This window comes from Chiroxiphia lanceolata, chromosome 20 (assembly GCF_009829145.1).
Source record: "Chiroxiphia lanceolata isolate bChiLan1 chromosome 20, bChiLan1.pri, whole genome shotgun sequence".
Classification (NCBI taxonomy): domain Eukaryota; kingdom Metazoa; phylum Chordata; class Aves; order Passeriformes; family Pipridae; genus Chiroxiphia; species Chiroxiphia lanceolata.
The window spans coordinates 6023686-6048872 of NC_045656.1; the positions used below are offsets into that span (position 1 = coordinate 6023686).

General features: G+C 50.5%; 3 protein-coding genes and 1 long non-coding RNA gene across 13 annotated transcripts in view; 1 reads left to right on the forward strand and 3 right to left on the reverse strand.

The window, feature by feature from the left end:
- GUSB (glucuronidase beta) overlaps nucleotides 1-4106 on the reverse strand; it is an 11439-nt gene extending 7333 nt beyond the window's left edge. The window contains exons 1-5 of the mRNA XM_032707324.1: nucleotides 3856-4106; nucleotides 2009-2197; nucleotides 1421-1602; nucleotides 763-905; nucleotides 70-257 (exon numbers count right to left, since the gene is read on the reverse strand). Coding sequence (XP_032563215.1) covers nucleotides 70-257; nucleotides 763-905; nucleotides 1421-1602; nucleotides 2009-2197; nucleotides 3856-4083 — 930 coding nt within the window. The 5' untranslated portion in view covers nucleotides 4084-4106. The remainder of the gene's footprint in view (nucleotides 1-69; nucleotides 258-762; nucleotides 906-1420; nucleotides 1603-2008; nucleotides 2198-3855) is intronic.
- A 94-nt stretch (nucleotides 4107-4200) lies between these two features.
- LOC116796606 lies at nucleotides 4201-24788 on the forward strand. Of its 9 annotated transcripts, none has more exons than XR_004360424.1 (11): nucleotides 4201-4271; nucleotides 7420-7538; nucleotides 9407-9498; nucleotides 10627-10763; nucleotides 10919-12246; nucleotides 12583-12657; nucleotides 14137-14317; nucleotides 14656-14756; nucleotides 17638-17756; nucleotides 19304-22544; nucleotides 22835-24788. It is a non-coding gene; the product is annotated as an uncharacterized LOC116796606 (long non-coding RNA). The 9 variants fall into 9 exon arrangements; XR_004360427.1 differs by lacking the exon at nucleotides 10919-12246 and having other exon boundaries at nucleotides 19304-21370; nucleotides 22101-22544; XR_004360429.1 differs by lacking the exon at nucleotides 10919-12246 and having other exon boundaries at nucleotides 19304-20492; nucleotides 20926-22544.
- ASL (argininosuccinate lyase) lies at nucleotides 5668-13483 on the reverse strand. Of its 2 annotated transcripts, XM_032707327.1 has the most exons (17): nucleotides 11883-11921; nucleotides 11624-11733; nucleotides 11187-11381; nucleotides 10968-11051; nucleotides 10604-10660; nucleotides 9966-10063; nucleotides 9729-9806; nucleotides 9363-9440; nucleotides 8919-8971; nucleotides 8435-8497; nucleotides 8135-8249; nucleotides 7426-7510; nucleotides 7200-7259; nucleotides 6962-7045; nucleotides 6610-6690; nucleotides 6406-6512; nucleotides 5668-5903 (listed from the first exon to the last, which is right to left on the reverse strand). In XM_032707327.1, the coding sequence occupies exons 1-17, from the start codon at nucleotides 11905-11907 to the stop codon at nucleotides 5753-5755; spliced, it is 1524 nt and encodes a 507-aa protein (XP_032563218.1). In that variant the 5' UTR covers nucleotides 11908-11921; the 3' UTR covers nucleotides 5668-5752. The 2 variants fall into 2 exon arrangements, with proteins under 2 accessions (XP_032563218.1, XP_032563219.1); XM_032707328.1 differs by lacking the exons at nucleotides 11624-11733; nucleotides 11883-11921 and adding an exon at nucleotides 13321-13483.
- Nucleotides 15599-23271, reverse strand: LOC116796601 (argininosuccinate lyase). Its single transcript, XM_032707329.1, has 17 exons — nucleotides 23235-23271; nucleotides 23080-23142; nucleotides 21424-21618; nucleotides 20699-20782; nucleotides 20357-20413; nucleotides 19998-20095; nucleotides 19761-19838; nucleotides 19260-19337; nucleotides 19063-19115; nucleotides 18633-18695; nucleotides 18333-18447; nucleotides 17644-17728; nucleotides 17418-17477; nucleotides 17069-17152; nucleotides 16803-16883; nucleotides 16329-16435; nucleotides 15599-15839 (listed from the first exon to the last, which is right to left on the reverse strand). Exons 2-17 carry the CDS (start codon nucleotides 23089-23091, stop codon nucleotides 15689-15691), a joined length of 1401 nt encoding a protein of 466 aa, XP_032563220.1. The 5' UTR covers nucleotides 23092-23142; nucleotides 23235-23271; the 3' UTR covers nucleotides 15599-15688.
- Nucleotides 24789-25187: the final 399 nt, after the last annotated feature.

Genomic DNA, 25187 nt, shown 5'->3' on the forward strand with positions numbered 1-25187 from the left:
GTCCATACAGCAGTTCCTTAACCCAATTAGACAGAGAGAACACACAGAAAGGAAGAAATGCCACTTTACCTCTAAGGAATAAAGGTATCCAGGGTTCTCGTGCATCAGGTAAGGCCACCAAAGATTTGGGTTCAGGACTTTGAGCTCTCCCTCTGGCCCATCTCCTGTAGCAACCACTTTCCCCTCCTGGTCACGTAAACTCAGGGACAAGGAATAGGCTGTGCTGCCAACAACTGACACCTTGTACTGCACCATTGCTGGTTCAAAGGAAACAAAAGACTATCAGAGACTGACACAGCAGGGGGAATACTTGTATCACATGTTGGGGGCTTTTCACATACAACAGCATTAAAAATGAGGGAGATGTAGAACAACAACAGGGGCATGAATCGAGTGTAAGAAGCAGGACCTGCCTGTCTTGTGGTCCAGAATTTTCCCACAAGGTTTGTGTATCACACAACTCTCACTTAGAGATAATCCTGCTGTAAGTGGCAGGAAGGCTGCTCCTACTGAGAAATTCTACTTTGAGAAACACCTGATCGTCCCTTGAGTTTAACTTGCAACAACTTCTTGGTTTTGTTATTGTTTCTGAATGCTTTACCACATTCTTGCAGCTGCTGAGCTGTGCAATGGGCCAGCTCAGGTTCAAGAGAAAGCCACTAGGAAACAAATTCAGTCAGGCTTTTGCAGGATATTCTCTCTGCTGCCCTTGTCATCTCCATTTGGAGCCTGAGGTAGCTGCTGTAATTGTTCTGGACCTACCAACATGCTCTGATGAAGTAGTTGTCACAGTAATATCATCAATGTAGGCAGAAGGAGTGGTGTAAAGCACAACCGGGCGATGGATTCCAGCATAATTAAAGAAATCAAACCTGGTGTTCTGCACAAAATAGTTCTTGGGATACCTGAGTGAGCAAGACAAGGAGAAATGGCTACATTATACTTCATTACACAAGAACTGAAGGCAGCATATGGATGCTGGCAATGCAAAATAGTCAAGTAATCACAACTGCTGGCTGGTAAAATAGTCTTTACAACAGGGTGGATCTGTCTTTCAGTGGTGCTACTGCTGCTACACTAAAGGATTCTGCCAGCTGAAAACATCTGGAGCCCAAAGAGTTTGATCCTTCAGGATAGCAGGTTTCCAGCTAAATTCAAGATTCTCAAAAGTGCCATTGATTCAGCTTGACAAATCACTTAATCTCAGCTCCCTGTGTACAAAAGAGATGCAATAGCTCAGTGCTGATTTCTTGTAGCACCAAAGCTTAAACTCCTCCCTGCTCGACTGCTGAATTTCAGCGTAAATACAATCCCGTGCTTTTGTGAGTTGCTTGGAGGGTTTCACGCAGCAGCAGCTGAATAAATTCCCACTCCCCCATCCCTGGGATTAGCCCAGCAGTGCAGCACCTTGGCAATTCACCTTGTTTTGTCAGTCATGTACTGGATGGACCCCGGGGGCAGAGTGTGGGGTGTCAGGGTGTTGTTGAGCGCGACAGTGACGCGGCAGAGGGTCCCTGGGCTGCCCTGGACAATGCTGCTGATATCAGCTTCAAAAGGGAGGTGCCCCCCTTCATGCTCCACCACTTGCACCCCGTTGACCCACTGCAAGAGAAGACACCCAAAAAAATGGAGTTATTGGGGTTTTGTGGCAAGCAAAGCGCAGAGAAGGGAAGGAGCCCAGCAAAGGGCAGTCAGGATCCCCAGCAACACTGAACCTTTTTCTGGGCTCTTGATCCTCAAAGGATCAATCCAGAAGCCCTTCCTTTGCCAGGAGGTAGGTCTGGTTTAACTACAAATGTCACTGAGACACAGTTTAGTGAGGAAATATTTAGGAACTAGTCCTGATATTGGAGCAAAGAGAAACTGGAAATCACGGCCAAGTTCTTGGCTGGGGGAAAACAGGCAAGAGCGAAGAAAACAGCAAAGGGATACAAAATCTAGGCAGAGATGCCATGAGCCCAGTTCCAGTGCAGCACAATTTTGGGAGCACACGGACAATCTCACGTACCACGATGGAGTAGTAGTGGGCACTCCCAAAACGCAGCACCACCCTGGTGCTGGGGGAGTCCTGCAGCCAGCGGGCAGGGAGCAGCACCTCCTTCTCATACCAGACCCAGCCGATGTAGTTCTCCAGGCTGGGGTCCTGGGTCATGTCGTTGAAGCTGGCGGGCACTGGCATGTCAATCACAGGGCCGGTCTGGCAGGAATTTCATGGAAAGGGAAGGAACAGGTCACTTAAAAAGAGAAATTTTACTGCTGGAGGTGTCCCCTACCACGACAGCCTTGCAATCCCTTTGCCAAGGGAGAAATAACTCGGGAAAACCTGTTTAGAAACTGGTGAGGTCTGTCACAGGTCCTACACACGTCCTGATTAGCAGCAGGCACGGGAATGTGCCTGTTCCTGCAGGAAACAGCTGCTCATATTTTTTCCCCTCCTGATGTACAATGAAGTGCTTTCGCTAATGGCTCTGGTGTCATGGAATCAGAGAGGTGGTGGTGGGGGGGAAACACCCAGGTTGTTGTTTTAGCCCAGGGTTTCCCACAGCCTGTATTCTTTCCTGCACAGCTCCAGCTGTTGGGTGAGCAATGCAGGGGTTGTTGGGGTGCTGCTTGTCAGGCTAAGAGCTGTAGTAAAAGGGTGGCAAGACTAACGGATATTTTGGGACAGATTCCTCAGGGAAGGTTCGTGGAGACTGTTTGGAATGAGTTCAGCCTTTCTCAGCCCCTGAAAGCAACAGGGATTCAATGGAATCACTTCACTTGCTTGTTTTAAGGTAAGGGTTAGAGGGAGGCAGTGTCACAACACGCTGAACATCGAGGTCCTATTGCCAAGCAGAGCTGCTCATTTTTAGCACCTGCTGAGCTTGTGATGTTGCACAAACAAGTGCTGCAGCAGCTTCCCCTTTCCTGAGGAAGCCTTTCCATGGAAAGGGGAACAAGGAAGGTGCAGTTGCCCAGGGTGAGCATCATGTGCAGGGCTGACTCAGCACCAGCACTGCAGAGAACTCGGTGCCTTTATCAGACACTAGAAAATCCCAGAGGGAAAATCCTTGGATGGTGAAGCGGATTTTCTAGTATTTGATGCAGGACATCCTTTGACTGGGATGGCCAGAACAAGTGTCTCCTTCTGGGAGATTCTCTGATGTTTAAAGCAGGTTAAGTGTACATGTCTAAGCCTCCCTTTGTGGGGGAATAGTTCAGGACTCCTCTCCCCTGGCTGGCACTTTTTGCAATAACTTCCAGCAGCACAGTGTCTTTCAGCTCTTCTCCCCTTCCTCAATTTGGCCAAAAATTTAGCCTAAAAATAGACTAAAATTAGTAATTATGAATGACTTAGACACTTTATGCATGGAATACATAACTTCTTTCTTTTAGGTAATGGTCTTAATTTCCTAACAGATTTCAGTTACACTAAAACTTTGCTTATCAGCACTCTGCAACTTCGAAATAAGTAATTCCAGTGCCCTTTCCAGGCATGTTTCTGTTTATTCTGAGCTGCTGAAGGGCAGGTTAATGCTGTGCAAGGCCAGCCTGGCTCCTGCAGCACAGGGCAGCTGAAGGTGGCTGGAGTTCATTCAAACGGTTCCTGGCCTCACAGCAGCTGCGGGACCATCAGAAGGATCACCAGAGGCTGCTGCTAATTAGGACCTGCCTTAAGAATAACCTCTGCCCGGCCCTAACCGAGCGCAGAGCGGGGGACGAAGGGCAGCGGCTCCGCAAGCCCGGTGGGGAAGGAAGGGAGAAAGGAAGGAAGGAAAGGGGGAAACGGTGCTGTCGGGGCGGGATGAAGCCTGGTTTGGAGGGGTCCCGCACCTCGACCCCCGGGATGTCCCCCCGCCCCGCCGCCCCCGTTACCTGCCGGAGCGGCTGCCGGTACCAGCGCTGCGCGAACCCGGCGTCCCTGCCCGGAGACAAGTCGGCGCGGAAGCTCCAGAGGCCGCCGAGCTCCTTGCGCTCGCGGGAGGGGGTGTCCCGGGGCTGCAGCATCCCGGGCAGCACCGCCGCCCGCCCCGGGAGCAGCGGCAGCAGCAGGAGCAGCGGGCACAGCCCGGCCACGCGCCCGCCCGGCGCCGCCGCCGCCATCTTGGGTGTGGGCAGTGCCCGGCCCGGGGCGGGGCCAGGGGGCGGGGCCGACCCGATCCCGATCCCGATCCTGATCCCGGTCCCGATCCCGATCCCGATCCCGGTCCCGCCCCGACGGGATGGGACCGCGTCCTGCCCCACGCGTCACCTGCGGGCAAAGCCACCGCTATCCCGGCGTGAAGGAACTTGTAAGTGTGGGGCTGTGCCCGGGACTGGGGGATTTCCTCGAACGGCTTCCGTTTATTTATTTAATTATTTATCTATCCATCTATTCATTTATTTATTTATTGTTTCGTTTCTTAAGGGGTTTTATGTGTTACCTGCTTTTATTTGTTTATTTATTTATTTAGTGTTTCGTTTCTTAAGGGGTTTTATGTGTTACCTACTTTTATTTGTTTATTTATTTATTTATTGTTTTGTTTCTTAAGGGGTTTTATGTGTTACTTACTTTTATTTATTTATTTATTTATTTATTGTTTCGTTTCTTAAGGGGTTTTATGTGTTACCTGCTTTTATTTGTTTATTTATTGTTTCGTTTCTTAAGGGGTTTTATGTATTGCCTGCTTTTATTTGTTTATTTATTTATTTAATTTTTCGTTTCTTAAGGGGTTTTATGTATTTGCCTGCTTTTATTTATTTATTTATTTATTGTTTCGTTTCTTAAGGGGTTTTATGTGTTACCTGCTTTTATTTGTTTATTTATTTATTTATTGTTTCGTTTCTTAAGGGGTTTTATGTATTGCCTGCTTTTATTTGTTTGTTTATTTATTTATTGTTCCGTTGCTTAGGGGTATTAAGTTATTTAGTGCCTACTTTTATTTATTTATTGTTTAATTATTTGGGGGGTTACGTTATTCATTGCCTTTATTTATTTATTGTTTCCTTAGTTAGGGGTTTAAAGTTATTAATTGCCTTTATTTACTGGTTTGTGTATTTATTTATTTATTGTTTCCTTACTTAGGACCTTAAAGTTACTAATTGCCTAATTTTATTTGTTTGTTTGTTTGTTTGTTTAGTTTATGGTCTTAAGCTGTGCCAATGGTCTTAAGGTGTGCCAGGGGAGGTTTAGGTTAGATATTAGAAAGAATTTCTTTACAGAGAGGGTAATCAGACATTGGAATGGGCTGCCCAGGGGAGTAGTGGATTCTCTGTCCCTGGAGTTTTTAAGATAAGACTGGATGTGGCACCAGTGCCATGGTCTGGGAACGGCAGCGGTGTTGGATCAAGGGTTGGACTCGATGATCTTGGAGGCCCCTTCTGTGGCAGTTTGAGCCAACCCAGCTGATTCTGTGACTCTATGATTTATTTACTGTGCAATTGCTTAGGGGTTTTCATTTATTCATTGCCTGGGAGTGGGAGTGAGCAGCTGGGAACAATGAAGGTCTGATTGACTGAGATGTGTGAAGGCACCATGTGGACAAACACCAGCCTCCCCCAACACACAAACACCCTGCTGCTCTGCACCCACCATCCCTCGGGAGCTTGCACACCCCGTAACCAGCTCCTCTGCCAGGTTCACACACCAACCCTCACCAGGGCTGGGCAACCCCAGCCCTGAAGAAAAAAGAAGCAAGACGAGTTTCGGCAAACTACAGACACCCCAGTGTTTATTAACTCCAGATTAGTGGGATAGGCACAACGCTGCATCCACGGGATCTCTCCCCACACTCTAAGCTTGTTCCTTCAGCCTCTTGAGCAGCTCCCGCAGCTGCTCGATCTGGGCGGACACGCTGCTCTTGGCGGTGCCGCCCATGGCCGTGTACTGCTCCACGCTGCTGACCACGCTGAACACCTGGGACACGTCGCTGCCAAACAGGGGGCTGGGGGCAAAGGGAGGGCGCTCAGTGGACAGCACGGGGGGCTCTGGGCTGCTAAAGATGCTCCTTGTTTGTAGAGGTGGTGAGAGAGTGAGGACGGAGCCCTTTTCCGAGGGGAAAGGCCTCCTGCAGCCCTGCTCCTGCACTTCTGGTGCCTCAGAGCAGCTGCTGGTGGCAGACCAAAGAGTCAGCTCCAAGGGGAGACTGAGGAAGTTTGGAGCCAAACCCCTCAGGGGACTGGTGCCTCTAGGGCAGGGCATGAGTTTCTCCCAGTCCCTCCCAAGAGTTGCTGCCTGTGCCCCGCTGGCGTGGAATGGAAGTGACATTCTCCCTCTTCAGTGTTTTCACTCCTGACAGGAGCAGCCTTGATATTCAGGCCAGGAGGATTTTGGGGTGCTGCCTGGCTCAGGCACTTTGGGGTAGGGCGCCATGAGGATGGCCATTCCCAGGAAGGTAGATCTGTGTCTGTGGAGGGAAGTCAAGGCAAGGTAACAGTGACACAAACCTGATGCTCTTCAGGTCCTCCAGGCTGAGGTTATTGATGGTGGTGCCTTTGGTCTCGGCGAGGTGGACGGCCTTGCCAGAGGCAACGTGGGCTTGTCTGAACGGCATCTGCAGTGAGAAGGGGACAGGACACAGGGCCTCATCTCACTGAGCAATTCTCTGCATCCAAAGAAGTCACAGCTCCAGGTTTCCCTCTGATACTCACTCCTTTCCGAACCAAGTAGAGAGCCAGGTCAGTAGCCAACATCTCCGGGCTCAGTGCCCTCTCCATGTTCTCCTTGTTGATCTGCAGAAGGACAGTCAGGTGGAGATGTTATCATCAGCTCCTCCTTGGGGGCACATTAGTGGTCAAAGTGAGAGGAATTCCTCTGGAAAGGTCCTGGCTCTAAAAGGATGCTCTGACCCCCTGAGCAGCTGACAGAGGGGACCAAAATGAGCACTATGGGTGAGGCACTGAAGAGTTTTCATCTTGGGACTAGAGTTTTGTTCCCTGTGTTACTGACAGAATGTGCACCATGACCATGTTCAATAGCAAGAATCTGAAGAAGAAGCCTTACTTGGAGGGTCGAAATCACTCCCGTGGCAACCTGGAGCACAGCATTCAGGGTGTCAACAACATCAAAAACAGCCTCCTTGTCCTCCTGTGTCAGAACAGGGATGGAAATGGCTGTAAGTCAACCTGATGGAGCCCAAAAACCCAACAGGCTGAGCAGCCAGCTCTACTGACTCCTCAACAGAGCAGAAGACAGTTGTATGTGCTCAGAGAGATGGTGTGAAAACTAACAAATGCTTTACCTGCAGGTCCTTGTTGTAAGTGCTGGGGAGTCCTTTGAGGACCATGAGAATAGCAGCCAACTGCAGAGAGAAACAGGCAGGGCAGTGAGTTACAGAGCCAGGCACTTCCCCCAGCACAGGTTGAGAGCCCAGACTGGGCACTGCTCTTTGTGCAGAGGGAGAAGGAAGATGCTTCAGCCCTGGTAGGAGCAGTTTCCCCTCCCACTTGCTTCTTTCTCAGGCTCACCCGTCCGAACACTCGTCCAGCTTTGCTGCGGATCAGTTCCAGACTGTCAGGATTCTTCTTCTGAGGCATCAGGCTGCTGCCAGTGCTGAAAGGAAGGTGTGTGGAGTGCAATGGTGAGTCAGATCTCCATCCATACAGACACAGCCCTTCAAAAGTGATAGATCCCTTTTCCCTGTACACCTCTTCATAGTGCAGGAAAGCAGTGAACTGACCGAGTTTCTCTTTGGTTTTGCAACTTGTCTGGAGCAGCCACACAGTCCCACCTCTCAAAGAGGAAGAATAAAGGAGGCTCCTCCCACCCAAGCCCCTCCAGGGTGGTTTCAGCAGGCCAGCCTAAGTGATGCTGTGACCTCAGAGAGGGAGGGTTGTGGTTGTGCCACTCTGAGAGACAAGGAGTCTGTTGGGATTGCAAACCTGACTAGTCAAGGAAGGGCTTTGGCAGCATTCCCAGCTGAGGAGGAAGTTCTCTCTGCCAGCAGTTGCCAGGGAGGAGTTGCTGGTGAATGCAGACTAGGCTGAGTTACCAGAACCAGAAGTAAGTGACCATTGCTGAGGAATATTCCCCCTGAGGCTGCCTTTGTGCCAGCCTTTTAATGCTGTGTCAGCCTTGTGCACAGAGAGACCCCAAACACTGCCCCACGCTCTCAGGAGGGAAAAGCTAAGAAGGAGAGGCTGAGGGAAAGGCTTTCAGCCCAGAGTTGAGACCTACCTGTAGGCATCAGAGAGGGTCAGAAAGCCAAACTCGCTGGTGCTGTAGATGATGAGATCCTCTGCCATCTTGCTAAGGTGGATCATCAGCAGGGTGGCAACAGACAGGAATTCCACTGCAGAGAAGGCAGGAAATCAGAAGGGGAAAATGGTGCTTGTTTGCTTGACAGCCCAGGGAGTCCTGAGTAGAGCTTTGTTTCCTTATGATGGATTTCAGTGCCCTTATTAAAGGAGGTTAACTGGAAAGGCCTCAGAACCTGCTTCTAAGAGTGCTGGGAAGAAGTGCTGGAGTTGTGCTTACCCACGAAGTCTCTCTCACTAACAGCATCCATGCTGTTCAGGCTGATGGAAGCAAAGTCCAGCTCTGCAAGGAAGGTGATGGACACAGGAGGTCAGGCTTGGCATGACAGGAGCTTGAATGCCCCAGGGTGCCCCAGTGTGCAGGTGACTGTGAGCCCTGGAGTGGTCCCAGGAACACAAACATCCTTAGAGGGGTCTTTGCTTTTATCCCAGACAGCCAGGGGTGGTTCTGCTTATGCTCCCACCTTACAGGCACCTCCTGTCTCAATGCACTAAAAAGCCTCCTGGCTTACCAAGTCTCCTGGTATCCCACATCCTGTTCTGAGTATCAGATCATACTCTTTCTTATTTATTTATTACCCTCCACCCCCATGTTAAGGTGCTGCAACACATGGAAAATAACATCAGGCCAATGTTCCAATGCATCCCAAAGTCACAGATATTCTGAGTAGTTCTGTGCCTCTCAGTAACAATGAGATATTTACCACTACACAGAAGCTCTCTATCAATTCCCAGTGGGTTGCCAGCCAGAGCACCACTGCCAGGGGAGAAAGAAACAGGAGTCATGCATGATATTCTGCACATTCCAACCAAAACTGAGCTCTAGAGGCAGTGATGACACCTCTCTGAAGATTTCCCTCCCCCAGTTCATTTTGGTGTGCTCTGAAGCTCATCAAGGTCTGGAGTAAACCAGAATTTTTCTTCCAAAGAGGAAAAGCCTTTTGGTTCTTGATTTCAAGAAGGGATAAGAGCAGTATTTTTATGGTTAAAGTCTTCTCTTTGGTGAGAGAAGCTGGGCTTGCCCCCTCACAGCTCTCCAGTCCCTATGGTATAGAGACCCCCGTGGTCCAGGGGATGTAGAGATCTGCCTCTTGGTCGTGTCTCAGAGCAAAGTGAGGGCTGAGGGTTACACAAGAAGTAAACTTTACCTTCCCAAAGGCAGGACATTGATCCTCCTCTTCACCTCCCCCAGGCGCTCAGAATCACGGGTCAGAGCAACAGCATGGCTGGGGAAGGACAGGAGAGATGAAACACCTGAAGCTGGAAAATGCCACAACCCAGCAGGTAAGAATGGCCAAAGGATGGGGAGCAGGGAGTTGGTCACCACTGCCCAACCCCTGCTGGGTTCCCAGTTGGTCAGAGTCACACAGGAACATGGGGAGGTCCTGTCCAGTCTGCAGGTTTCCCTCTGGTTTGTCCCCACCCCCTCAGAGGGGGATGCACTCCTGGGCTCCAGCAGAGCAGGGCCCCAAGGCTGGAGAAGGCTCCTCCAGCCAGGGCTGAAAGGTGCTGACCTGAGCAAGAACTGGCTCCATCGGATGGGCTGAGCTTTCTGCAGGTGGGTGTAGCCAGGCAGGATGACATCGATTTCTCTGTGTGGCAGAGGAGAGAAGGAGGTGAGAGCAGCTGCCAGGGTGGAGGGCAGGGGCAGGGCTGTAACTCCCCCCTGCTGCTGCCCCACTGGTGTCAGTCAAAGACGAGCCTACAGGTCTCCTGGCCCAGCAAGGCCCTGGATTTGGCAAAGGACTTACATGGCAGCGCGTTCCACCAGGGTCTTAATGAGCTGCAGGAGGTGTGTGGAGATGATGGAGAGGGAATTCTTCATGAACAGCTTCAAGTCAGTCACAACCTGTGTGAGATTGGCCACGATCAGACCAAGCAAAATGTGACAGATCTGGTGACCAAATATTGCTCAGCAGAAAGCCTTGGCACAGTTATCCCCTCCTTGTTCTATGTAGTGGGAAGGTGCATCTTCCTCTCACCAGATCTGTCCCTGGTCACTGTCTGTGAAAGCTGCTGTGTGCTGCTTTCCATGAACAGAACCAGAGCCTGTTCTTTGCCATGGACTTCCCAGGTATTTGTTAAGTTTGAATCAGAGAATCTTCAACAAACACAAGTCAGTCATCAGTAGAAGGAATGATCCCAGCCAGCAGTCAGGGTTTCTGTGGGCTTTCAAAGCAACGTCAGGGGAGGTGTTTTTTTTACCACCAGGAAGCAATGCTGCAGATCCCATTCTCCTATATGGATGAGTCATTGCAGCATAACTAGTTTAAAGCCCAAGTACATGCTGGAGAGCGTCAGGGCATGTGAAAGATGGCATAAAAAATTCAATTAAGGAACTGAGATGGGGGAGGAATACAGGAGGAAAAAAAAAAGATTCTGTACATACCTGATCATTCCTGCTTCTTCCAGTGTGCAACTTTCCAGCTACGTCTCCAATCAGCTCCTGAGGACAAGAGGAGGATTTCTGTCAGTGTCTCTGTATTCTAAGCAAGAGACTCCACATGAGCACATCTCCCTGCCTGGAAGGGACTCAGCTCGAGGATCCTGTGAGTAGCCATGGGATGTGTTCTGGGGAAGGGCAAGTTTGGGTTGTGTGTTTGTACAGTGGCACTTCCATGGAAGGGGGCTTGGAGACACTGGCCTGTGCACTTGGGGTCCAGAGGAATTTCAGAGGGACAGAGGCACATGCCCTTAACATCAGGCAGATCCAGCTACAGAGGAACAGGAACAAGAGGACAGAGAACCCAAACCTTTAGCCTGCGTTCGTTGGCAGTGTGGATATCCTCATCAGTTGGTTTCAGCACAAAGACTCCTTTGGACCATTCCTCAGAGATCTACAAACATCAGCAGATGATGTTTATTATCATACCATATTTATACCATGATGATTATTAAATACAGGGAGGCTACTGTCAGGTAAGGAGCCATTCATTCCAGCACACGTGACAGTTTGTGAAGGAAGGACATACCTTTTCCAGGCCACCCAGGATCTTCTCCAGCTCAGTTTTTGATAGGATTCCAGCCTTCTCCAAGGCTTTGGCATAAGCCATGCTCCCCTGAATATCAACTTCAGACAGTCTCTGATCATAGGAAATGGAAGCATTGAGCATCTCCATGACTGGATCTGTGCTTCCACTGAATCTTCCTCCCCAAAGTTTATCCCCCTGAGAGAGAAACAAACAAGTTAAAGAGGCCTGATAACTTCATTTCAGCTTCTGTGTACTATGTAATATCTAATGATCTGTTTATCCAACACAGTGGCCATGCCACTGTCCTTTCTGACCAGAAACACCCCTGGACTTCAGGATCTTTGGAAGTAGTTGAAGAGAAGGAGAACACATCACTGTCAGTATTATTTACCCCTGAGATGTGATGTTTAGCTCAGGAACCATCCAAGATACTTTACCTCTGCAGGACTCTGCAGGGAGTCCTTGAAATTAATATCAGGGCACCTGGTGCCAGACCAGCATGGATTTCTCTTTTGAGGCAGCTGCAGGTCAACAACCCTTTGACAGCCTTTTAAAGGGGGTAAAAAGTAAAGCAGTAAGGATTAGAGTGAAAGTATCCTCTAAATCCTTTTTGTGCTGTTTAACTAACAGATTGTTCTTTGATTGACAAAGAGCTGTGGGCCAGCACAAGCCACATTATGAAGTGTTTGAAGTTACCATTTGAAGCATCTCCAGACTTCATGATGTGCTTGCAGGCTTTGGTGTAAAATCAGCATGATAAGATGCACATGGCAGAAAGGGAATTCCGGGTTCAGGAATGTTCAGAAAAATAAATCAACAAAAAGGTGCTGAAACACATGGGGAAAAAAAGGGTCTTTTTGCCACCCAAAGCAGGATTCACACAGTGACCTCACACACTCGAATGTGTCCCCTGCACAGCTCCTTCACTGGGTGACCAAAGGCAGGTACACAATCCCAGCAGGGTGTGTGGGACCCTCTGCCTCCAGTGATTCAGCACCTGGATGGACTCACTGGCTCAGCCCACGTGTGTCACTTGTTGAGCAGCTTTTTGCTTGCCCAGGTAAGACACCCCCCAAGCCTGAACTCTGCCAGACTTGCACTGAAGTGGGTAAGAATTTTACCTGGGCAGAGGCCTTACAGTTTATCAAAGACTTCAAAAGCAACTCTGCGGTGCTCTCAGGCACCAAAAAAAAAGCAATTGAAGGACACTTGAAGTGGATAATAATTAATAATCTACTTGATTTTTTAAACACCCCTGCCAAGTCTCTTCTCCTGCTGTTCACTACAACTACCATGGACAGCAAGGAGCTGGCAGGACAGTTGTAAACTGATCTGTGCTGGGGCTTTACCAGTCACACAAAGCACTGTTGAGTAACCTCAGGAATTTTTTCCCTAGTGACTGTCTCCATGTCTGTGCTGATCCCTGCTGGAACAAGGGGCCTGAGAGGACAGCAGGAGAGAGCCTACAGAGGTAGGAGTGCGGGGATGTGCTTTTGGGTATCTTTAAGGCGGCTTTGTCAGAAAGCTGAGGGAAGGCAGATGGGGGGAATCAGAATTTAAAAAGAAATGTCAGAGGTCCTCAGCACTCATTTGGTGCCCCCAGGAGCACGGCACAGGGGATGCTAAATTAAAGGCCATTCCAGAGGTTAAGCACTGGACTGGGGAACAGAAATTTCTAGGTATAACTTAAGTATTACGGGTTTCCATCAAAGTAAGAAGTGGGTGAGCAGAAACATTGCAACACATCCATTTGCAATCAGGAAATCTAAACTGAAAGATTAATTTTAGGCAGCTGCAGGGCTCTGGTTGGAGCAGTGGCTGTACAGCCTGACAGATGATGGGCTGTAACCTGGAGCAGAGGAGGCCGGGGCTGTAGCAGCCATTTGGAAGCAGCAAGTGTGACTCGCCAAGCTGCCTGGTCACGTCTCACCAGGGAAGGAAACCGAAAACGCAGCTTTTGTTCAGGGAGGTGTTTACCCAAGCTGCTGGAAAGTGCCTCCTGCCCAAACACAAGTCGTCAGGCACGAACCGCATCGCTAATTGGCCTTCCCCAGGTCCGGGGCAGAACCTGGAGGCTCTGGGACTTACAGTTTAACTCGGCTGAGCCCCCCGGAGAAGCAAAGTTCACCCTCACCTCGGCTGCCATTCCGGACGGCGTTTGGCGACCCCGCAACTGCAGCGAGCTGCGGGACGGGGCGGGGCGGTCAGGCTCTGATCCAGATCCCGATCCCAGTCCTAGTCCCGCTCCCGATCCCCGACGGGGTCCCGCCAGCCCCCGGCCCCGCTCCGCCCGCAGCCCCGGCCGCTCTCTCGCCGCTCCCCGCGTTCACAGCCCTCGGTGCGGGGCCGGCGGCTCGTCCCGCCCCGCCGGGGCGGAGTGTCCCCGGGCCGGCCCCGCTCCTGTGCCCCCTCCCTCCGTGTCCCCGCTCCTGTCCCCCCTCCCTCGATATCCCCGCTCCTGTGCCCCCTCCCCGCGCACGGGCTGGTCCTGCTGTGCCGGTCGGAGTGCGAGACCACGGCGCGGATTGTCCCTGTGCGCCGTCGGATGCCTTAGATGAGACTCAGGAATGGCATCCCCCGTTTTCTTGTCCCTTTTCGGGTTTTTCTGCCCTTTAACCAGCCCTGTTGCCGCAGGACCTGGGATAATTCATGTGGGAAGGGACCTAGTCCAGGTGTCTTTCCTGTGTTTTTCTCTGCCCGTTATCAACCCCCCTCTCTGAGCTGAACTCTGGGGCACGGTGGGATTGCATGGATGTGCATGGGAATGCTCCTTTCCAGAGCAGAGAGGATGCTGCCTCTGGCTGCCCAGCAAGGACCTTTTGCAGCTGCATTTCCAGTGTACTCCCTTCAGTATCAGTCCAGAACAGGGCTCAGGCTCTGTACCTAGCCAGCAATTAATTCACTGCTTCTCAAACATTTCCACTTATGATTATTTCCTTTCCTCTTTCAGACTTCCAGATGCACAGAGCATCATGATATCTACCCTGAGAACACCTCTTTGAACCATTTTGTTGCCAGGTTCTTCCTCTTCTGCAGTCCCTCACTTTTAGTGCTTCTTTCGTCATGTTCATCTTTTATGGGTGTCTGTGCTCCAGGATGTGACAGGAGGTTGCTGAGGGTTTGAAAAAACAGTGAGTACTAGATTTACATCCAGAACAAACCACTTGATAATCAGCCTACATGAATTCTTGGCTTAAGTGCCTTCCTGTGATCTGTAATGAGTAGGGATTTGAGACCAAAACCCAAATCACAATGAGTCATAGTAGGGTGATGGTGAAAGTCTGAAGATACCACACACTCCTGTAATGTTTGTGGAACTTCAGAGACCTCCACAGGCCCCTCCAATCTAAATTATTTCACAATTTTAAGAAAGGGGTGGATGGGTGGAAAGTACCAGTGACTATGAACTACTTATTTAAGTAAGAGACTGAGATGTGATAATCTGCTAAAATTTCCCTTTTCCTTTCAGTTTGGCAGGGCCCTGTGTCACTCAGCACTGGCCATGAGGAAGAATACCAGACATTTGCTGCTGGGAGCAAGAGGAAATCTGTTCAGCTGAGGCCTCTGAAGGTACTTAGCAGGAGCTGGAAGATACAAATAGGGAAAATGAGGGGCACAGATTAAGGAAATTTATGGGAGGAAAAGGAACTACAAGTTGGGGATGAGGAAAACTCCCTTCTTCTGACTCTGTAGGTGCTGAGTCTTGGGGTTCCCTATAACTTTCTTGTTCCTTTAGGCTGTCAACTTGGTGTGCTTAAGTGATTTTCTGGCAACAGATCTGGAGAATGAGACAGGAGCCAAAACAGAAACACAGCAGGAAGTAAAGGAGCAAACAGAAAGGAGGTTTGTGGACAGGTACTTGGAATGTGCTGTTCTTTAAATGCCAGGAAAGTGGATCAGATTTAGGGCCAGAAAAAGGAGAGAGAGTGGTGAGAAATGTTGAAAAAAGGGAAGTTTGCTATTGCTGGTCCTTCTACCACATGTTCAAAGCACAAACAGTCCAAAGCAGAATGAAGGCACTGTGTCTCCTGGGGTGCTTTGTTAATGGCAGGAGATTTAGCTCCTGGCAGTTTGTACTGTCTGTGCTGCAGCCCTTGCCCCGAACTTGGTGAGGCAACACTTGTGTTACTGCCATTACCTGTGTGTCTCACAGAGCCTGAGTCAACAACGTGTTGCTGCATCAGCACGGAGAGAAGGTGCTGAGCAAGACACCGGCTTTACAACGCGGTGGCAGAAAAGAAATTTTGCTGGGTAAAAAGGGACAATCAATTCCCTTTTTCGATTCTGCCAGCCTCCCCTCCAAGAGACACATTTACAAGCGAGGGAAGAGCCCACATTCTCTCAAAGCCCAAACCTCACGAGGGCTGAGGGAGCCCAACTTTGCGCTGAAGAAGAAAGACGCGAGACAGGAGTTTCAGCGAACTACAGACACCCCAGTGTTTATTAACTCCAGATTAGTGGGATAGGCACAACGCTGCATCCACGGGATCTCTCCCCACACTCTAAGCTTGTTCCTTCAGCCTCTTGAGCAGCTCCCGCAGCTGCTCGATCTGGGCGGACACGCTGCTCTTGGCGGTGCCGCCCATGGCCGTGTACTGCTCCACGCTGCTGACCACGCTGAACACCTGGGACACGTCGCTGCCAAACAAGGGGCTGGGGGCAAAGGGAGGGCGCTCAGTGGACAGCACGGGGGGCTCTGGGCTGCTAAAGATGCTCCTTGTTTGTAGAGGTGGTGAGAGAGTGAGGACGGAGCCCTTTTCCAAAGGGAAAGGCCTCCTGCAGCCCTGCTCCTGCACTTCTGGTGCCTCAGAGCAGCTGCTGGTGGCAGACCAAAGAGTCAGCTCCAAGGGGAGACTGAGGAAGTTTGGAGCCAAACCCCTCAGGGGACTGGTGCCTCTAGGGCAGGGCATGAGTTTCTCCCAGTCCCTCCCAAGAGTTGCTGCCTGTGCCCCGCTGGCGTGGAATGGAAGTGACATTCTCCCCCTTCAGTGTTTTCACTCCTGACAGGAGCAGCCTTGATATTCAGGCCAGGAGGATTTTGGGGGGCTGCCTGGCCCAGGCACTTTGGGGAAGGGCTCATTCCCAGGGAGGTTGATCCGTGCCTGTGGAGGGAAGTCAAGGCAAGGTAACAGTGACACAAACCTGATGCTCTTCAGGTCCTCCAGGCTGAGGTTATTGATGGTGGTGCCTTTGGTCTCAGCGAGGTGGACGGCCTTGCCAGCGGCGATGTGGGCTTGTCTGAATGGCATCTGCAGTGAGAAGCAGAGGTTGCATTCAGTGACCAGGCAACTGGGGTGCTTTTCAGTGAAAAAAAATTGGATGTGCTGTCATTTTTGGGTGGCCTGTTTTCCCTTAGGGCAATCCAAATCCAGGTTTTCTGAGGTGGAAGAGGGGAGGCTTTAGGAGGTAACACTCCACCTGTAAATTACTATCAAGCCCCGCCCTGGCAGCAATTCCATTGCTTGGGATACATGTAAGGAATGCATTTCCAGCTTTTGTGTTTGTTGAGCCAGACTGCTCATGACCTGGGGACAGAACAGAAGGCTTTATCTCAGGGCCTCAATACGCAGCACTCTGCATCCAGAGAAATCACAGCTCCAGGTCTCTGATACTTACTCCTTTATGAACCAAGTAGAGAGCCAGGTCAGATGACAGGATCTCGGGGCTCAGTGCCTTCTCCATGTTCTCCTTGTTGATCTGCAGAAGGGAGGTAAGAGGGAAGTGTTATCATCAGCTCCTCTTTGGCTGACAGTGGGGGCCATAGTGAGCAATATGGGCAAGGCAGCCAAGAGCCTTCATCTCAGGACCAGTCTGGAGCTCTTTTCTGTGTCACTCACAGAATGTGCACCATGACCATGTTCAGTAGTATAGACTGAACTGACCTGGAGAGTTGAAATCACTCCTGTGGCAACCTGGAGCACAGCATTCAGGGTGTCTACAACATCAAAGACGGCCTCCTTGTCCTCCTGTGTCAGAACAGGGATGGAAATGGCTGTAAGTCAACCTGATGGAGCCCAAGAGGCTGAGCAGCCCAGCCAGCAGAGATGTGTCATCCCAGAGGCTCCTGCCATGGCCAGAGTGTCACCTGCAGCACTGCAGTGCCTCAGCCCCTTTCCCAGCACCCTGCACCCAGGCAGGGGCTGTGCAGGGAAATGGAGTGACAGGACAGCTCAACAGTAGTGGAGAACTGTGTCTGCTCAGAGATGGTGTGAAAACTAACAAGTGCTTTACCTGCAGGTCCTTGTTGTAAGTGCTGGGGAGTCCTTTGAGGACCATGAGAATAGCAGCCAACTGCAGAGAGAAACAGGCAGGGCAGTGAGTTACAGAGCCAGGCACATCCCCCAGCACAGGTTGAGAGCCCAGACTGGGCACGGCTCTTTATGCAGAGGGAGAAGGAAGATGCTTCAGCCCTGGTAGGAGCAGTTTCCCCTCCCACTTGCTTCTTTCTCAGGCTCACCCGTCCGAACACTCGTCCAGCTTTGCTGCGGATCAGTTCCAGACTGTCAGGATTCTTCTTCTGAGGCATCAGGCTGCTGCCAGAGCTGCAAGGAAGGTGTGTGGAGTGCAATGGTGAGTCAGATCCCCATCCATACAGACACAGGCCATGCATCACTACTGACCCAGCCTTCCAAAAGAACATGTGGGCCACCTTTCCTTGTACACCTCTTTATGGTGCAGGAAAGCAGTGAACTGAGTGTTGAGTTTCTCATGTTTCCCACAGCAAAGCCTTTGGTTTAGCAACTTGTCTGGAGCAGCCACACAGTCCCACCACCCAAAGAGGAAGGAAAAAGGAGGCAACCCCTCCCCGCCCCTGCAGAGGTGGTTTCTGTAGGCCAGCCTAAGTGATCTCAAGGAGGGAGGGCTGTGGCAAGCCAAGGAAGGGCTTTGGCAGCATTCCCAGCTGAGGAGGAAGTTCTCTCTGCCAGCAGTTGCCAGGGAGGAGTTGCTGGGCTGAACTCAGACTTGGATGAGTTACCAGAATGAGAAATAAGTGACCATTGCTGAGGAATATTCCCCCTGGGGCTGCCTTTGTGCCAGCCTTTTAATGCTGTGTTAGCTTTGTGCTCAGAGAGACCCCAAACACTGCTCCACGCTCTCAGGTGAGGACAGCTAAGGAGAATTACATCACAGAGACCAGAAACCTACCAGTAGGTATCAGAGAGGGTCAGAAAGCCAAACTCGCTGGTGCTGTAGATGATGAGATCCTCTGCCATCTTGCTAAGGTGGATCATCAGCAGGGTGGCAACAGACAGGAATTCCACTGCAGAGAAGGCAGGAAATCAACAGGGGAAAAAGGTGCTGGTTTGCTTGACAACCCAGGGAGACCTGACTAGAGCTTTATTTCCTTATAATGGATTTCAGTGCCCTTATTAAAGGAGGTTAACTGGAAAGGCCTCAGAACCTGCTTCTAAGAGTGCTGGGAAGAAGTGCTGGAGTTGTGCTTACCCACAAAGTCTCTCTCACTAACAGCATCCATGCTGTTCAGGCTGATGGAAGCAAAGTCCAGCTCTGCAAGGAAGGTGATGGACACAGGAGGTCAGGCTTGGCATGACAGGAGCTTGAATGCCCCAGGGTGCCCCAGTGTGCAGGTGACTGTGAGCCCTGGAGTGGTCCCAGGAACACAGACATGCTCTAATGTTGCACCAGCTGTGGTCTTTACTGTGAGCCCAGACAGCCAGTGTGCAGCAGGGGTGGCTCTTCCTCCTCCCACCTCACAGGCATTGCCTGTCTCAGTGCAGCAAAAAGCCTGAAGAAGGAAAGGCTTAGGCTCCAGGACAGGGCATTACAGTGCCATTGGGAGCCCTGTGTCAATGCTTCCCTCCCTCCTGGTTATTACAGGTAGTTCTAAGCCCCTCAACCACAGGGAGACATTTACCACTACGCAGAAGCTCTCTATCAATCTCCAGTGGGTTGCCAGCCAGAGCACCACTGCCAGGGGAGAAAGAAACAGGAGTCATGCAAGATACTGTGCATATCTCATCCAAAACTGAGCTCTAAGAAGCAGGGAAGGCACCTCTGAAGACTTTGCAGAGCAAAGCAAGGCCCACTGATTACACAAACAGTAGATCTTACCTTCCCAAAGGCAAGACATTGATCCTCTTTTTTATCTCTCCCAGGCGCTCAGAGTCACGGGTCAGAGCAACAGCATGGCTGGGGAAGGACAAGGGAAATAGAGCACATGAAATCAGAGAATGGCTCTTTCCTTTCCAATCTTTACTCTGTCATGCCTGGAGCCTGGGATCCCCTCTCGAACAAGAGGGTGGAATGAGGCCAAGGCACTAAGGCCTTAGCTGAACAGGCAGCAGGACACAAGATTCTCTGTGTTACCTCATCAGCCAGGGTGTAACTGTGGCCAAAGGATGGAGAGCAGGGAGTTGGTCACCACTGCCCAACCCCTGCTGGGTTCCCAGTTGGTCAGAGCCACACAGGAACATGGGGAGGTCCTGTCCCAGTCTGCAGGTTTCCCTCTGGTTTGTCCCCACCCCCTCAGAGGGGGATGCACTCCTGGGCTCCAGCAGAGCAGGGCCCCAAGGCTGGAGAAGGCTCCTCCAGCCAGGGCTGAAAGGTGCTGACCTGAGCAAGAACTGGCTCCATCGGATGGGCTGAGCTTTCTGCAGGTGGGTGTAGCCAGGCAGGATGACATCGATTTCTCTGTGTGGCAGAGGAGAGAAGGAGGTGAGAGCAGCTGCCAGGGTGGAGGGCAGGGGCAGGGCTGTAACTCCCCCCTGCTGCTGCCCCACTGGTGTCAGTCAAAGACGAGCCTACAGGTCTCCTGGCCCAGCAAGGCCCTGGATTTGGCAAAGGACTTACATGGCAGCGCGTTCCACCAGGGTCTTAATGAGCTGCAGGAGGTGTGTGGAGATGATGGAGAGGGAATTCTTCATGAACAGCTTCAAGTCAGTCACAACCTGTGTGAGATTGGCCACAGTCAGACAAACAGAATGTGACACGTGGTGACTGCCCACTTTTACTGCAAAGTAAACCCCTCCTTGTCTTGAGTGATGGGACAGTGCATCTTCTTCTCATCATTTGGTCATATTTATGTGGTGATATCACTATTTCTTGCTCTCCAGGAAGAGTTCCAAAGGCTGTGCTGATTTGAAGTCTCCTGAAATGAGGATTGGGCGGGGAGGGAATACCAAAGGAGAAAAAAATGATTCTGTACATACCTGATCATTCCTGCTTCTTCCAGTGTGCAACTTTCCAGCTACATCTCCAATCAGCTCCTGAGGACAAGAGGAGGATTTCTATCAGTATCTCTGTATTTTAAGCAAGAGGCTCCATGAGCAGATCTTCTCCCTGCCTGTGAGTAGCCATGGGATGTGTTCTGGGGAAGGGCAGGTTTGAGTCCTGTGTTTGTACAGTGACACTTCCATGGAAGGGGGCTTGGAGACACTGGCCTGTGCACTTGGGGTCCAGAGGAGTTTCACAGAGGGACAGAGGCACATGCCCTTAACATCAGGCAGATCCAGCTACAGAGGAACAGGAACAAGAGGACAGAAAACCCAAACCTTTAGCCTGCGTTCGTTGGCAGTGTGGATATCCTCATCAGTTTGGATCACACCAAAGACTCCTTTGGACCATTCCTCAGAGATCTACAAACACCAGCAGAAACACCAGTCAGCTACAACAGTTACCCTGCTGTGTGGAGGGCTGTAAGGGTTCCCAGAAAATTCCTGCCATCCCCATGAAAATTTAACCCCAAAGAGTTAAGTCTCATGTGAGCTCTGGTATTCAGGTCAAGCCTGGCTGCTTGCTGTATCCTGATATCCTGTACTGCTGGGATTCATCCCTCTACCCATGGCAATCCTGCAGTGTTATGGCTGTAGGATTTAAGCATTGCAAGGAGGAAGTGAGCCAAAACATCACTGATTGCTTTAGCATTGTCCACAAAGGTTTTCCTATAAAACATTGTACAGCCTCGCCGTTGTCCGTGGTGGGTGAGGAACAACAATGGATATTTTAAAAAAAGCGCTTTGCTGCGACTCCTCTTCCCCCCTACACATGCTATGCATTGCCTCCTACCAGAGGGCAGCCAGGCTCAAAAGGATCCCATGTGCCAACAGGAAAAGAATGTTCTTACTTCATACTGAAATGATTCCTAGTGAATGTTCAGTCTGAAGAGGATGGGACACGAGCACATTTAAGGACGCTCTTTAGAAGAGCAGCTCAGATGCTCTCAGGTAAGGAGCCATTCATTCCAGCACACATCACAGTTTGTGAAGGAAAGACATACCTTTTCCAGGCCACTCAGGATCTTCTCCAGCTCAGTTTTAGACAGGATTCCAGCCTTCTCCAAGGCTTTAGCATAAGCCATGCTCCCCTGAATATCAACTTCAGACAGTCTCTGATCAACAGTAATGGAAGCGCTGAGCATCTCCATGATTGGATCTGTGCTTCCAACAAACCTTCCTGCCATCATTTTATCCCCCTGCAAGTAATGAAGTTGAAGTTGAGAGGCATGTTCAAAAGACTTATGGATATATCTGCTAAAAATCAGTCAGTGTCTATTCCACTCCTTATCAAACTAAAACTGAGGACAATCTCAGGAATGGAATTTTTTCAGTCTATACCATTGACCAGAAACCCCCTGGACTTTAATGCCTTTGGCAAGCAGCTGTAGAGGTGGAGAACATGTCGCTGTCACCAGAATTTAGCCCTTGAGGTTACAGGTCTGGCTCGGGAATCCTCCAAGACATTTTACACCTTCAGGACTCTGCAGGGAGTATGTCCTGTCTGTGAAAATAAGTATCAGGCAATGGGATGCAAGACCAGCGTGGGACTCTCTTTTAAGGCAGCTGCTGATCACTGACCCTTTGAGAGTCTCCTGACAGGGAAAAAAAGTCAGGGAGATACACTGAAAGGTGGTATCTACTACTATTTGAAATACTAAAAAAAATCCCACTCTTTTAGGGAGACTGTAAGAAAACATTGAGCTGACAAAGAGCTGTGGGCCAGCACAAGCCACATCCTGTCAAACACTCCTGTAACTATCAAGTGTGTGAAGTTACCGTTTGAAGCATCTCCAGAGTCCACGACGTTCTTGCAAGTTTTGGCACAAAATTGAGATAAAACTGGCAAAGGTGCAGATTGCAGAAAGAGAGATCTGGGTGCCGTTCAGTGTTACAAATGTTAGCGCAAAGTGAAAAAAGGAAGAGAAAAAAGCCCAAAGTACCCCCGGAAGGGCTCGGAAGATGCGCGGCGCCGGGCGGGCGGCCGAGCTACCATGGACAGCGGGCGGCGGGACCGGGCAGGGGACCGGAGCAGCCCTTTCCCCAAATTACCAGGGAAGAGCAGGAGGGAGCCTGCGGAGCCAGGGTGCAGGCTCGGGGTGCTGGAGCTCTGGGTGTGGAGCAGGTTTGTCAGCAGAAGCTGCTGGGTGTGTGTGTGGGGGGGGGGAATGGGAGTTGAAAAAGCCAAAGTTGTGCAGCTCCTCGCTGGGAATCCCATGCCCGGGGGTGATGGGAGAGGGGACCGGGAGGGAAAAGGGGGTGAGGGGAGGTAAGGGCTGGGATGGGCAAGACGTGTCCAGGTACATCTTTGCTGCTGTGGGCTATGCCCAGCATCAGAGGTGGGGCGTTGGGCTATTGCAGCAAAGATATTTACTGTCCCCTTCTCCATTTAAAACCCGGGAAAACGAAGCATAGAATCATTAAGGTTGTGAAAGGTCTCCAAGATCACCGAGTCGAACCGTTAACCTAATACTGCCGGGTTCACCACTAACCCATGTCCCTGAGGATCACAACTACACGTTTTTTGACCCCTCCCAGGGATGCTGATTCCACCACACCCCCGGGGAGCCTTTTCCAAACGAAATAGGGAAAGACTCGAAGCTCACGAACGCCAGAGCACCCGGAGACCTCCCCGCCGGGAAAGCAAAGGTCCCCCTCACCTCGGCTGCCATTTCGGACGACGTTTTGCTCGTTTGTGCGGCGATCCTGGCAACTGGTGCAACCTGCGGGACAGCGCGGGTGATGCTCAGCCCTGCCCCGGGCCGAGCCCCGCCGCGGTCCCGCTGCCCTCCCGGCCCCTCCGGGCCCCGCTCACCTGCTCGTCCCGCAGCCCCGGCCACTCGCTCGCTGCTCCCCGGCCCCGCCGCCCCGCTTTTACACGCCTCGGTGCGGGGCAGGCGGCTCGTCCCGCCCCGCCGGGGCGGGGTGTCCCCGGGGCCGGCCCCGCTCCGGTCCCCCCCGCAGCCCCCTGCTCCCTTCACACCCCTCCGCTGCCTCCGGCCCCGGCTCGCCCAGCGCGTGGTCGAGGAGAGAAGTTTCTTTTGGGGAGAGGTTTGCTGCGGGGAGGAGGGTTGAGAGGGATGCTCCCGTGTTGCTTCTTAGGGAAGTTCCCGACGGTGCTCCCGCACTGCCTGAGGGTCTCGTGTGTGGACAGGGCAGCTCCTTCCCTGGGAATATCCTTGTACTGAAGGAGCCACATCGCTCGGTGTTACACTCCTTAACGAGCAGTCTTTGATATGAATGTAATTGATAAAGTGCTCTGTCCCCGTTGCCACCCCGGCCAACACACCGGAATAAAACAGATGGGAGCCGGTTCCCCTTTCCCATTTCTGCGTGGATGAGACTTTTCTCCCCACTCGTAGGGACGCTGCAGCCCCAGCTTTGGGGCTTCCCTGCTGCCACCAGTTCCATGGGGTCACTTGTCAAGAGGCTCCTGTGAGCTGTGGCTGTGGGGTGCGAGGTTGTGCTTTTGGTAATAGCCCGTGTCTTAAACTCATGACACTCTAAACATCGTGGAAGTAAACAACTGATTGAAAATACAAGAGAGCTTTGGGAGCAGCAAAGCTTCAGCTCAGCACCACTTTCTCATTAACTCCTCAGACAGAGAATTTTCTGCAGCCACTTCCCAGAAAGCTGAATATTTGCTGCTATGTCTTACTGAGTGAGCCTCTGCAGTGTAATATTTTCCCATCTGCATTGTCCAAACCCTTCACAGCGCTCAGGAAACATGTCCCAGCTTTCTCATCCACATTTTGTTGGGTTATTTTTTTTCCCCTGTAACTGATCCTCTTTCTCTTTTTACTGTTCTCATCAGTTCTACAACATTATCTCCTTTCCCTTTTTCTTCTAGGACACTCACACCAGGAAGCAGTGCTTGATCCTTTTGCAGTCATGTTCTTTCCTGCTGTGAAATCCCTCATTTTTACTGCTTTCTTGTCTTCTTCACCCTTTAGAAACGTCCTTTCCTTACTCTGGGCTTTGACAGGAGATTGCTGATGTGTTGGGGAACAAGTAATCAGTGAGTTTATAACCAGAGTGAATCTATGTCAGTAAGATCTTATTAATCTGTGTCTGATATTACATGTGGCAGGGACATGTGCTTCCACATGGGATCTGTCAGCAGTGTCCCTGTGTGTTTAGCAAACTTCACAGGGATTAGTTGGCTTGTAGTACGCTGCTCAACTCTTGTCCCAGTTCGTATCTAGGAAATTATTAATTCTCTTTCCTATTTTTAGATTAAATAGACAATAACTATCTTTTCTGTATAATAGTGTAGAATATAGACTAATATTTTTATAATAAAAATGGAAGTGAAACTGTAAATACAAAAATGAACATTGAAGAAATATGATTTCTTACAGATGCTGGAGCTGGAGAGTTGGACTTTTTTTGAGGGGAAAATGGTAAAATAACATTACAAAATAGGTTTTCTAATGCACACTGAAGTGCATTCTCATCTCTATCTTCTCTATTTGTTCTGGTTTGGATGGCTCTCTGCTTCCCATTATCTTCTTTCAGTATTTTATTTGCTTTGTGAAATGGAAAGATTAACCCCCAAAATCTTCGCACCACAACTAATATCAAGGAAGGTCTGAGGGAAAGGTCTTCCACTTATTTTCCTTTCTGGCACAGTGGATGGCAAATCATTCATTAAGGTACAATGAGGTAGTGCTAGAGAGTAAATTGCCCATTTTGCAGCATGGAGAAGTTTAATTAAATATATTTTAAGGTACTCAAAGATCTGAACTTTATTTTTACTTACTCTTTT

Excerpts from the sequence above, each read along its gene's own strand:
- ASL (XM_032707327.1), bottom strand. The coding sequence starts at position 11,907 with ATGAAGTCTGGAGATGCTTCAAATG. Across the intron at positions 8,498-8,918 it reads TAGAGAGCTTCTGTGTAGTG|AGCTGGACTTTGCTTCCATC; the intron begins GTAAATATCTCA and ends CCTTCCTTGCAG. Across the intron at positions 7,511-8,134 it reads ACCCTCTCTGATGCCTACAG|CACTGGCAGCAGCCTGATGC; the intron begins GTAGGTCTCAAC and ends CCTTCCTTTCAG.
- LOC116796601 (XM_032707329.1), bottom strand. Across the intron at positions 19,338-19,760 it reads TGGAGCCAGTTCTTGCTCAG|CCATGCTGTTGCTCTGACCC; the intron begins GTCAGCACCTTT and ends GTCCTTCCCCAG. Across the intron at positions 16,436-16,802 it reads TCTACTTGGTTCATAAAGGA|ATGCCATTCAGACAAGCCCA; the intron begins GTAAGTATCAGA and ends TTCTCACTGCAG.